Source organism: Chelonoidis abingdonii, chromosome 2 (genome assembly GCF_003597395.2).
Source record: "Chelonoidis abingdonii isolate Lonesome George chromosome 2, CheloAbing_2.0, whole genome shotgun sequence".
NCBI classification, from domain to species: domain Eukaryota; kingdom Metazoa; phylum Chordata; order Testudines; family Testudinidae; genus Chelonoidis; species Chelonoidis abingdonii.
The window spans coordinates 82,228,844-82,242,649 of record NC_133770.1 but is presented as its reverse complement, the minus strand read 5'-3'; the positions used below and the strand labels follow the sequence as shown (position 1 = coordinate 82,242,649).

Below are 13,806 nucleotides of genomic sequence, written 5' to 3'. Positions count from 1 at the left end.
TCAAAAAGAATTTAGGCCTTGTGGCATGCAACAGAGCTAACTCAAACTGAGCAAGACACAAGGCAAGCAGTTCCTTATTGATCTCACCCTTTGGGTGGCATGATTGAGCATCTCTTGCCAGGCAGAGTCAAACTGACGCTTGTCATCCTCCAGCAGCCTCTGTTCAGCGAGTGAAATGGTTTCCTTGGCAGCACGCAGCACCTCAGTAGCCCTCTGGAAATCCTGAGTCGCTTTCTGAGCTTCCAGTTGAGCCTAGAAAACAGATACTGCAATTAGACATCAAGGAACACTTAGCTATTTTTAAAAACTGCCACACTAAGACCAGGATTTTAAGGACAAAAACACTCCAGTGTTTTGATTTCCCACTCTTTTGTTTGGCAGCACATACATATTTCCTGGCCTGGGTCACTGCTAGTTCAGAGCCACACGTCTTCTGTAAAGCATTACCATGCTGTTCATATCTCAAACCCAGAATGCAGAAGATCAGAGTTCTGCATAATAAGCATCTGGATGACAGATGGAGAAATACTGTGTGAACCAGCTTTACTCCATCAGGAAGAAACAGGAGGCAGCAAAACACAAAAACTCCTAATATCTCTGCTCTCCATAGCCAGCTTGGTGTTGAATTTCACAAGAATGCAATGGGGAACAACATTTTGTGAGTGCAGAATTTAAGTCAATCCCAATTTATTAGTCACTGCAGTATTAAGCAAGCAGAAGAGCATTTCTGAGAGGTTATGTTATTACACAGCATGATGCACAGTTTTCCAGGGAAAAGATCTGTAAATCAGTTCTACGTATTTTCTTCTACTCTGTTATGACTGGGGTAGAGTAGGCACTACAGGTCCCAGGTCTGACGCACAGGGGAGAGGGAAGAATGGAGGTAGCCAAACAGTTAAGTACAGTACTTTATAGTGTGTAGACCAGTGTTCAGTGGATATGTTGATTTGGTTCAGCCTCCAGTCCTGGGTCAGTTGCTCAAACCTAGGGATTCTCTTGTCAACAGCTGTGTTTGAAGTAATAGTATTTAAAAGTCTGGATGAGAGCTATGAAATAATTGGCTTTATAATAATCTAAATTCTAGTTCCATGAGCAAGAGGATTCATTTAAGCACTCCACCCCTACAAGTTACAATACTTCCAATCAATGAAAATACAAGTTACAGGCATCACAGGACAAATGTACTGTAATTATCTGACTTTTGAGGACATTTACTTAGAAATTTCAAAAAGATGCTGGTTTTACAGATTAAGCTTTTTAAAAGAACTGGCCCAAGTGACTATATTGTAAACCCAGTCAAAACTGTTTCGAGATTAGGGAGTGTTCAAATCCAGGGTCTCCATTTTGAGCCATCTGTTTTTCATGTCTGAAACACCTACACATCAGTCTTCCAAAAACCCTTAGCCAATGTGGTATCAGCAACCATTTGCCCATGCGGCTGGACCAGGGAGAAAAAAATAGGTGGCATGGCAACCAAAAAAATATAAATACAGCCACTATCACTGCATATTCCTATGAACTCCAGTTACCAGACAAAAAGAATTATAAAGTCTACATATTCATCAGCCTGTACTATTATATTTTGGCACCAATGACTTGTGTTAAATGTTTGTTAAAGAGAGATGGTTGGTTTTAAGAAGATAAATTATCAGAAACAATCCTTTTAAAAAAACCTAGTTTCAAGTTACTGGAAATTTCCATATTTTTAACATGAACACTCATTTTTTACGGTTATCCCTGAATCAACTCAGCTATCTGGGGGTTTTGATCTTTAGGTTGTTTTTAAGGTTAGAGGTATTTGTCAGAAGCTCATAACTGAAGCGTAATGATCTTTCAATATCATTTCACTTACCTTCACCTACCTATGAACATCCATTTGGTATACTACATTAGAAGCCCTTTTTAGGTGTGAGTTTTGTTGTTTAACTAATGATCATAGCCTTTTGTATTCTAAGTTTTTATTTATTTTTTTTAAATGAAAAAAAGGTTTCCAGTCTTCTGCCTAGGAAGAAAACCTTTCAAACATAAGCAACTGCATTAGGTTTCTTTAGCATACAGCACTGGGGAAGATGAAATTTTCAGTTACACTTCAAAAGTTTTTATATGAAATTAACCAATTTATATCTACTGAATAAAAATGTCAGCTTTGATCATATCTGACAGAACACCCTCAAAACCACAAGTTTTCATTTTCACAGACCTGAAGAAGAGCTCTATGTAAACTCAAAAGCTTGTCTCTCACCAACAGAAGTTGGTCCAATAAAAAATATTACCTCACCCACCTTGTGTCTCTAACATTTGGAAAGGAGTTTGGATCTGAAATAGTGCAAAGGATTCTGGAGTACAGGGTCACGTGTGGGGGAAGTAGATGGTTTTGGTTTTGCAGGCAGAAAAAGGTGGTCACTTAGGAAAGGACTGCTAATCTCTGCTTTAGAATATGAAATAAGTATAACAGCAATCTGTTTGCAGCTTGTTTTCAGCTCCAGACATATCAGACTTCACACTTGTTTGTATAGGTAGTTACAGAAACAAGGCCTCCCTAGGGGAACAAAGTATCACCTAATTTAAACAGGAGTTTCAAAAAGTAAAAATCATGTTCAGTTCCCCTCAAAAGCTTCTGAAATGGTAGCAAGCTCTTTCGATTTCTTCCCTGTTATATCACACTTCAGAAATGTTTCACTGCACAGTGACAGTGGATAAATATATTCATGCTGGAGCTTCTCTACTAGCCTAGAAAAGTCAGAAGCCATAACAGTAAGAATGTGTTTTTACCCTCACCACTATCAGCTCTGAGCAGACTTGGCACACTTCTTTCCGAAGCAGTGGTAAGGTACTTCCTACGCACACAGATCTATCCAACCAACCCTTTGCTGCTTTCAGTCAGCTTACAAACTACAGTCCTTAAACAGGTCTTCTTAGCTGCCAGAGCCCTAAAACATTAGAGAGCATTTAATTTCTGGTAGAAGTGCACATCATGAACACATTGTGCTTTGTGCCAAGATTAGTGGATCAGTGATGTTTTTGCCAGCCCAGTGCCAGTTCACTGTTAAGGCAGTCTGACAGGCAGGCTCAAGACAGCTAAAAAACTCCAGCTGCTCACTCCGAGTGAATAAATGCATTTTCTAAATCTTAAACCCCTGTGGGCAAGTAATATTTTAAATTAAGCAACTAGCTATCTGCCTTTGATTTTAGTATCTAGTGGATATAGCAAAATCTTCAAATGATCTTTAAACAAGGTTGGCTCTGAGCCTTTGATAAAACATATTAGAGGAGCATAAATCTCAGTCCCAAAAATATCCTCTGCTGCTTACTGGGAAGTTGTAACTACTTGTTCTTCCAATAAGTTTGGTCTGTCCTGGTAAAGAGGTCACTGCAACTGAAGGTCAGAAGTTCTCCATAAAGAGTTGGCTGACAGCTGACCCTGGGTGCTGGGAAAAAAGGTTTTCACTTGCTAGAAGGCCATGTGTGGGATAAAGGGCTCTCAGAATTTCACTTGGCTAATCCAATAAAGTAATATTTTGAATTAGGTTTCTGAAGCCCAGAATTAAGGGTTTTAGCTGCACAATTCTCCCACTGACTGTAATAGTTGAGCTACTAAAACCCTGTGCAACACATTTAATGTTTAATGGTCCTGAAGTCATCCATATCTCCTTTCATTATATGTTTAAAATAAAATTGGCTCAACACTGAGAAAAATGCTCCATCTGTGGAGATCTCCATTCATCATAGGTGCACTCAGGGCTGATGAAATCATCTAGTCCTTCCCCAAGCAAAAGGATGGGTTGCTCTATTTCTTTCAGCATGAAATACAATCCTCTCTTGAATCCATCTAGCTTTTATGCCTCACAGCTTCATCTAGAAGCCAGTGCCAAACTGCAGTGGAGAATTTTCTTCACTCTACCCCTATAACTTGAATGTTCAAGATGGAGGTTGAGGTCATTATTCCTAGTCTTGTCCTTTTGTGTACGTCAATAAATTCTTCCCCTACTACCACCCCACTTTTTCTTAAAAACGCCTCCTCCTGTATTAAAGGTCTGTGTGCTATGCCCTCCCTCTTTGCTAATTCTCTTCCAAATTAAAGGTATTTCCAAAATGTTTATGTTGGAGGATGCAGTTATTGGCCCATGTTTATCCCACATCCTAAGTGGCTTCTCTACCACTGGAGTCAAATGCCCCTATTATTGCCACAAAAGGCATCTTTTCCAATTAATACAATGACGCTGATATTACATCAACTACCACCAACACAAAAAACAGAGATTAAGAATATTAAAACAAAGCTAGCATATTCATTCTTCTCTCTTTCCTTTCATCCACACTTTTTTTTTTTTTTTAAGCCTTCCAAGTTAAACACTGCAAGCTAGCAAACCAATTCGTGTATACAAAGCCATAATACAGCCCAGCTACAGCATTCTTTCAAGGTTAACTGACAACTAAGGATACATTGCAACAACCATGATCTCCAACTATATGTGCGTAGCTAATTGCACAACTCAAGAGTTGCCAAGAAGAGGCACAGAAACGGCTACGGAGTGGGATAAATCTGCTTGTATTGCAACAGAGTTTCTCCTCCTTGGCCAATTTTATTCACCAAGGGCCTGAACCTGTGCACACTTACACACATTGTAACTGTAAAGGACTCATTCAAGTAATTTGTGTGCATAAGTGCTTGCAGGACTAGGACCAAATATAGCAACAGGCAAGGGTTCCATTATGCTCAATGCAGATAAATTATTTTAAAATGTTTTTAAAGCAGCTTCCAGTTTTACATTGGTCAGTAAGAAGGATGCAAGTTTGATTTTTCCTCCCTGACACCAATCTGCAACTTCAGATGCTGCAGAGAACTTAATATGTGTATTAAACTTAAGAAAAAAATACAAGGGTACAGTGTAATCAACCTGTACACTGCGTAGGTCCTTATAGCACTATTCACCAGTCATTTTACTTTGGATCTTACAGTATATCCCAACTACAGTAGAACCTCAGAGTTCTGAACACCAGAGTTACAAACTGACCAGTCAACCACACACCTCATTTGGAACCAGAAGTACAGAATCAGGAAGCAGTAGAGACCAAAAAAAAAAAAAAACAAATACTGCACAGTACTGTGTTATATGTAAACTACTAAAAAAATAAAAGAGAAACCACAATTTTTCTTCCGCACGTAAAGTTTCAGAGCTGTATTAAGTCAATGCTCAATTGTAAACTTTTGAAAGAACAACCATAACAGTTTGTTCAGAGTTATGAACAATCTCCATTCCTGAGGTGTTCGTAACCCTGTGGTTCTACTCTGAAGGCATACACAATTCCTTTTTACAAAAATCCCTTGACTGAAACATAAAAAGAGAATGTAACTATTTCTTTACCTAAGGAACTGGGAAATCACATGTTACAGCCCAAGGTCACTGCTCTAAGCTATTTGGTTTGTTAATGTGAAATCCATGTATTTCTTGCCTGATAATCTTTAAACAAGTGTTTAAAATTTGTCTTGCTACTAGCCAATACTTGCTTACTACTCAGAAATAATTAACTGGTTCCCAGCTACACTGTTCAGAGACAAATAGGAAGTTTCATATACTTACATTTAGGTGATCATCTCTTAAGTAAGTAATTACTCATTTGGTTAAGAGAGAACATTAGGTACTCTACTACATCATCACCGGAGTTGCCATATTTAATTATTTGCAACATGGGGCAGGGTCACTCTCAAACTGGTTTGGGGCTATTTTTAGCACTATCCTGGGCTTTTATCCCTGGTGCACACTCATTGACCAGTGAAAGCAGTCACTACATCTGCACCTTGGTGAGCCCTTCTTAATTACCTGGGTTTACCTATTTGACAGCCAGTGAGTCCTAAGCAAACAAGCACTCTTTCTAGCTACCAGAATTATTGACTGAATATAGCAGCCAATCAATGTCTGTTATTTTGGACGGATGTGCTGTCAGACTTCACACTGAAGTCAAACGTTGTTCAGATAAGATAACGTTACTTTTCTACAGCATCCTTCAAACATTTCGGAGAGCACAATGTGTGCTTAAAAGAAAAAACAAAAACAAAAAAAAAACACTCTCCTCAGCCATCTTCTCTCCCTCAAAAACAAAGCCAAAAAAAGGAGTCAGATTAGAGGGACTGGGATGAGTCATCTCAAATATAGAATGACCCCTCTCCACACACACGCAAATCAATTGCTTATAAAATTCAAAGCCAGTCCCTTAATGGCAGATTTACAAGAATCTTTACTGAGCTACATAAAAGTCTACAATTATTCTCTGCATTACTGTCAGAACATCCAATTTCTCTGCTATTCCTATCAAGAGCTTGAAACGTTTCAGTATCTTTGAAGTGGCCATTAAAGAGCTATTACACTGCACAGAGGTTAAACTTGACTTTTCAAAGACGAGTTTAGGGACCTTTTAAAAAAGTCATTTCAGCCCAACCGTTAGACCTCCAACATCTTGGGAGCAAACTATTTCCTCCCTGCGCCATAAATAATGGAAATGCCCCTGGGATACAATGACCAGCTGTCCCTATTTTGTTATTGGACTCCGGCTTTGGGTTAAATATCTTGGTTTTTTCTTTCTTCTGGAGGCTGAATTGTTACAGCTCCAATTGTCCCCTGGACCTCAGCGTGTTTACATCCATTGCAACTTTTTGCAAGATGGGACAGGGAAGGCAAGGCATGGCAAGGCAAGGGCAACATAGCAAACTGAGGGATTTCTATCACTGCTTACAGCAATGGTTCTAAGGCAAAGTGTCCCCACACACCTCTGCTCAACAGAGAAGTATGTCTGCTGCAGACTAAGCCAAGATCATCACATTCAACTCCCTCATCACCTAGCCCAAATCTGAAGCCACATTTCCAGGAATAAGGCCCACACACTAACCCAGTGTGGCATCTAATTCAGCCTGCCGCCTCTGCTTACATCATGTATGCAGTTGCTTTCTTGCATTCAAGAGATACCAATCTTCCAGGGCCTCTTAAAGAAAAAAAAACCAACAATTTTAATCTGGACAAAAAACAGTGTATTTAAATAATTCAGTCAAGTAACAGAGGAGGCCTGCATCAATCACATGGCACTGCCATACACCTGAGAAGAAGGGGACTTTATAAACTGGAGGTCCCTTCTCCTGTGACAGCACTTATGCAAAGACATCACTAAAAGCTCTCCAGTTTCAGATGTTCTCACGAAGGCTTTAAGCTCTCCAGTCCTACTCTAGGGGGTGAATAAGCCATTAAGCCTATTCCCCTCCATCATGCTCTTAGCCATTCGAAAGCGGTTAGTGATTGCTTGATAAAACTGAGGCTTCATTTTCCCCACTCCATTGTCTAATAAATTACATTCTTTGTGATGCATTTGAATAGGACATATATGGAGACCCCAGAAGACGCATCACACATCCAGTCCCTGCTTGTTAGAGCGGGATTGTCCCCAGCTACAAGCCAGACTGCAGTTACTTCCTTATTTAGCATGCCTATGGCACCAAAGCCTGCCACGCTATATTCACTAATACTGTACGGACTGCCTTCTTGTGCACCCAGCACCATCTGTTAGTGGGGTATTTCAGCATGGCCAAAAATAAAATATAGAACTGTCCCTCCCTCCCTCCCTTTGAAAGCTGGGTTTACAGTAACTTGGCCAGTTTTATAAGAAATCCTTATCATCAAGAAGAGAGCTAGAATACCAGGATGAAATATGGAGTCCTTCATCTAGATTATAAGACCCTGCAGGACAAAATATCTATAGCACATACAGTAAGTCTAAGGTTGTATTTTATAATTGGTTGTTAAAGTTCACATGAGCCAGCCAACATTCTGCTTTGCATCTGACAGCAACCTTCTGTACTGAAGTCCTAAAAACAGATTCTGCAAGATTTAAGTGGACTGCCATAGTACATTTCTCTTTATAATTACTTGAAATAATAAGTGTTCAGTGAACCAGGCTGCACACTATAATCACATCTCATTTAATCATCAAAGCAGCAGCAGGTTCTCAGAGGGTTGACATTAAGGATCTGTAAACACTTCCCTACCAGAGAGATCCTAGCATAAGCAAAAAGAAAAATGCATGAAACATGAAGACTTTGGGATTCCAGTCTCAACTATGGTTACGTCTTCACTACCAGCCGTATCGGCAGGTAGCAATCGATTACTCGGGGACCAATATATCGCATCTCATCTGGACGCGATATAGCGATCCCCAAACGCGCTCCTGTCGACTCCGGAACTCCACCAATGCGAACGGCGGTAGAAGAGTCAACAGGGGGAGCCGCAGACATTGATCCCTCTCCGTGAGGACGGTAGGTAACTCAGTCTAAGATACTCAGACTTCAGCTACGCTATTCACATAGTTGAAGTTGCGTATCTTAGATCGATTTCCCCCCCCCCCGCCCCCAAGTGTAGACCAGCCCTATAAGGACATGTACTCAGTCCTTGGAAAGCCTCACATCAACCAACAGTGTCCCAATCCTTTGGTTGGGTAAGGATCAGCAAGGGTGTGCTCTGAAGGCAAAGCTTAACCAATTCTACTCCACTGCAAAGAAGGTGATTGGTACTTACAGACCATAAAAGATGTTTAAGAGGTCCAAGAGTGGTCAGGAATACAAGCAGACCTACCAGTAGTAAAGAGCCTGGATAGCAGCAGTTGAGAGACACTTACCTAAGGATAGATTTTAAATTGTTTGCAGCAACAACAACAAAAAATTAAGTAGCAGCTGCAATTGAATACCCCCTATATTCCACCCTACATGCTATTGTAGTAACCTTTGTACAAAAATATGCCTTGTGAGTTATCATTTGAAAACTAAAAACTGGCTGGTCAATAATATGGTGAAATGTATGGACACAATGCATATTAAGAGATATGAACATAAGCTGAAATTAGGACTGAAGTGTGCTTACCAGACAAGTCTGGGGAGGAGGGCACACCCATTTCCAAAAGACAAGCTGATGCCTCTAGCGAAGCAACAAAGTTGGTTGGCCATCACCAGTCAAGCAGCCATTCCTTGCAGAGCAATTAGCATTTTAACAAACATCAGCGTGGAACCTCTTTCACCATGAGTCTCCATGCCTCCATCCTCCCAGTGGGAAGGAATTTTATCTAAAGGTAACTAACCCTTAGATGACTGGACTATAAAAGTGAGGGGCAAACACTCCTCCAGAGACTCTCTCTCTCACTCACTCTCTCTGTCACCTAAGATGACAAAGGAACCAGCCCTTTGGACTTTGAGAGCCCATCCTGACTTGAGAATTTGGTCAGCTACATTGCTGGGAACCTATGGTAAGATTTCAACCTTGAATCGAGTCTAGTTTGTTACATTTTAGTTCCTAGGAAGCGTTTTATCTTTATTTCTCTTGTAATCATTTCTGACTATAATACCTTGTATCTGTATTCATTTAAAACCTCTCTCTTTGTAGTTAAATGAACTTGTTTTATTCTTTAATCAAAACTAATCCAGTGTTGTGTTTAAAGTGAACTATTGGGTAACTCCAATTAAAGCATGAAACTGTTGGATACTGACCCCTTCCCTTACAGCAGCAACGGACCTTTAATATCCAAACTGTCCAGGAGAGGGCTGGGCAGTGCAGAACACATGTTTTGGGGGAAAAATCCAGGCCTGGGAGCATGTTGGGGTCACTCTGCTGCGGATGTGGCTGCTATGTAGCTGACAGGCTGCTGGAACCAGAGTTGCTGGACCAGGACTGGAGCTACACACAGACACTCACAGAGTGATCTGCATGCTAGTAGGCTCTTTGTGAGAGGCCAAGGCTGGGAGTAACATCAGCTAGGCATTGTGAGGCACCCAAGGTTGCACACACGTGGTGACACAGCCCGTCACTGGTCTGGATTGCAACCCAGAAAGTCATAGCAGCCCATAGCTCTTTACCTAATCAAAACTTAAGCAAAGAGTAGAGGGAGAGGGAAGAAGTACGGACAGGTCTTCCACAGTCCTGCTAATGACATTTACCACCTTCTTTCCAATGATGTTATGACAAGTTATCTTCCTTGAAATTGTGGTTCTTTTATTGCTGCAGCTAAACTACTCAATAACCAAATCTCAACCCATCCTGCAGCACCAAACACATAGGTTACAAACTAGCCTCTGCCTCCTCTTTCTAGCCTGGGCCTCTACGTTAAGAATAAATAAAACTCATACTTGCTAGTCAGAGCAGCCTCCTACTCAGTAACAACCGCCTAATGGGGAGGAATATATTCAGGATCTTTAATTCACCAAGCTGATCTCCAGTGGTGACTTTTCAAGTCTCCCTGGGAAGTATCCATTGTCTGTTTTAAAACAGTTTGTCCAAGACACCCAATATTCTTCTACTCAGCCAGCTGATAAACCCAAGGAATAAATGTTAAAGCAAGGCCTAAAGAAAAGTGAAGTCTGTCACCCAAAGCCTAATTGTCTGACCAAATAAAGTCCCTGTGACCTCCCTTTCCCCTGGTCACACATATCTGTCCCCTGAGGCAGCAGCAAAACAGAATGTTATGCAGGAATGATCAGACCAGAGCCTGTGACGTGTCTAGCCTGATGTGTTTGAAAGCAAGATGGGAACTACCACACTGAAATTTGACTGGTTCCTGTATTCAGAATACACTATATAGTGATTAACTGATGTTGATCTGATATCTCTAAGGCAGCACAAAAAGCACTCCATCAAATTCAGAGTGTGGCAAAAGATTTCCTTTCCCTAACCCAGAGGGCATCCTGCTTTAGAAATAAACACTGCTTCTCTAGTTACCCTATTCCTGCTTTTCCGCTAAGGAAGTGACTGCCCTCCCTAAATAGTGCTATCATGTCAAACTCCCCTTCTTGCCATAATTCATCCTGGGCTTCGAGCTGAACTGGTGCCTGGTCACACAGCCAGCATACACACCACCCTGAGTCTCACAAACAAGAAGAGAGACAAATCTATGCTGACGGTTCCCTCATGGTTGTGCCAAGGGAACTCTGTGTTTCACAGAAAGACTGACGTCACCCTGCCCTCAATTCCCCATGGGGGTGTCAGGAGGTGAGCATCAAGATTTAATGACGTGCTTCATAAATGAAAATAAAGTAGTCACTAGAGAAAAACATTGCCCTACAGAGCAGGTCCACAGGGAATAAAATACTGGGAGGGTGTGAGAGAGAAAGAGCTGAAATAAAGGCCCAGTTTAAGAATCAGTCACAGCCCACACTAACTCCAGAAACCTTGATGCTATACGCAGATCCAGCTGAACGGATCTCCTTGCACTCTTCACATGGACTTCCCCCCCACTAGCAACTCCCTTTGGTTGCAGGCTCTCCTACATTTCCAGATAGGCCAGAGAGACTTGGAAGTTGGCTCTGAGGTAAGCCTCCTTTTCCTTCAGGGCTGTTTCAGCCCCCACTTCCTGGAATGGTTCTGTCCTGCCTCAAGAACTGCTCTGACTGCCCTTCACAGCTGCCAAGTGTGGCAGGGGAAGGTTAAAAGAACCCCAAGTCCAATTTCTCTCTCCCCTTCAATATGGGTTCTCCAGTTACAGGAACCTAGCATTTTAGAAAGGACTCTACACTTTGCAGGACCTCTTTTAAAAGGAGCTATACCACTACTAACCCGGTCACAATGCACTTCTGAGATTCACTTCAGCTCTAAAGCCACTTCTTAGCCACACAAGTGGCTCCTCTGCACAGGTGATGAGGCAATAACTTTTCAAACCATTATGCCTGCCTTCCTACAGCAGTTGTCTACAGCAGTCTGAAGCCATTTATTTCCACTTCTTAGCAGAAGAGTCTAGCATTCAGTACAGGTCTGCAAGAGCAGCTCTCACTCTATAGTCTCCCTTCAAGCATTCATCCTATATGGAACCCTTATTACAGCCACACTATAGACCAAGCAACTCAATACGCAGGTTGTGGATTGTTCTCATAGATTGCCAAAAAACAGAAAGGTCACACACAGTTGCTCTCAAGGGCCCTTCACAATCACTTCACAAGAATGTGCTCGTTCAAGAAGGTGCTGTTAATTCTGTTCCAATGCTAGTTCTCACAGGCTTTGTCATGCTATTTGCACCCATTTTTTTTATGGGCTAAATAGTTGTGAATATGAGGAGAACTGCAGTTTCCTAGCAGCAATATTGCATCTAAGATGAATGCAGTTATCCCTCATTTAAGAGATTACAGTAATTATCAAACACACTATACCTTACAATGATACTGCTGCATCATGGGTTTTGGCTGTAGGTCATACTCCCCCCCCTCCCCCAATTGAAAGGATTTGCAAAAATTCAAGACATTTAAAGATTCACCATATCCAATTTCCTTCTTTTGTAGGTGCTAAGTGGTTAAAACACACACTCCTTCAACCAGAAGAGGTCAGTTAGTTTGTCTACTGCATCTGTGCCAGTAGTTTTGCTTTTCACTAACTCCACGGCAGGCTGCCAAATATGAATACAAGTCTGTCACAGTTTTGCTGACATGTAATTTTTCCTTCTCAAATTCCTCTCCCCCTCTCCTTTAGCCAAGAAAAGTTTGCTAGTCAATGTGAATGGACCTCAGCTCTTTGCCTTCTAAACAGACAAAAGCAACAAGGTTTTACATTGCAAATACGGTTGTACTTTGTGGTGAAGTGATCCCCGTATATATTGTTTCTAATACACATAGGGTCTAGTTTGCAACAAAGAGATGTTACATAAGCAGGGCCAGCTCCAGGCACAAGCCCAGTAAGCAGGTGCTTGGGGCGGCACGTTGGGCTCTTCGGCGGCAGCGGGTCCCTCGGTCCCTCTCGGAGGGAAGGACTTGCTGCTGAATTGCCGCCGAAGAAGAAAGCGGCGCAGTGGAGCTGCCGCCAATCGCGGCTTTTTTTCTTTTTCTTTCACTGCTTGGAGCGACAAAAACCCTGGAGCTGGCCCTGTACATAAGAACATAAGCCAAGAATATTACAAGAGAATTGGTTGCAGAGCTGGGCCAGGGAAGAAGACCAAGACCTAAGAGGAAACAAACATGCATTCCTTTCAATGAATCTTCCTCCCAACATTTCTGCAAGGTACTGAAGTGAGAGAGATACACGTAGATATGACTTGGCACACGTCTTTCACCCTTTTTTGCCAGCAACAAGTTTTCTGATGGTCCTCTGTGGAAGCTGCGCAGAGAACAAACTGCAGCCTGGCACAGAGAATGATGCTTCTCCAGACCAAGCTCAATGCTAGAGCAGCCACAGCGTTCAACTCCTCCCCCACCCAGAATCACTACTGAGTTCGGAAGAATCAGGGAATGAGAAGGTATCAAGAGTACTCCCATTACCCTCAGGGTTGACATTACCAGGGTTCTATTCTCTATTATTCTGGTTAGTTTCACTAAGTCAACTTGTTTTTTTAAACAACATTTTTTTCCAGTCAGAAATGGAGCAGCCCATTATTGCATGTTCATGTCACTGGTTCTTCGCTTGGCAATCAGCGAGGATCTCATGCAGGATAATACTTTATTCTTCTGTAGCATGTTCCAGCCAAGTGCATCAAAGCACTTCTACATACATTAATAAATTAAGCTTCAACACCTCACTGAGGTTGGCATCACCATTTTAATATGCTCATGGCCACATAACAGTTGGAAATCAAACCTCTCTCTGATTCACAGCCTGTGCTTCACAGGTACTACGGTGACCACACTTGCTTTTGCATAGCATGTTGTTCCCAGTGACTGACAGCAACATCTATGGTGGCACCACACTATTCTCAAATTCCCAACCAGCTGATGAAACAAGACTTGCATAAAATCCTCACACAGTGGAACACTCTGGGCTCAATCTTGAGAGATGCTAAGCAGCTTCAACTCTTCCTAAACTC

General features: G+C 41.7%; 1 protein-coding gene across 1 annotated transcript in view; it reads right to left on the bottom strand.

Moving 5' to 3' along the window:
- Window positions 1–13,806, bottom strand: part of SH3BP5 (SH3 domain binding protein 5) — a 51,360-nt gene that overhangs the window by 15,371 nt on the left and 22,183 nt on the right. Inside the window, exon 4 of the mRNA XM_032774948.2 lies at window positions 88–252. Coding sequence (XP_032630839.1) covers window positions 88–252 — 165 coding nt within the window. The remainder of the gene's footprint in view (window positions 1–87; window positions 253–13,806) is intronic.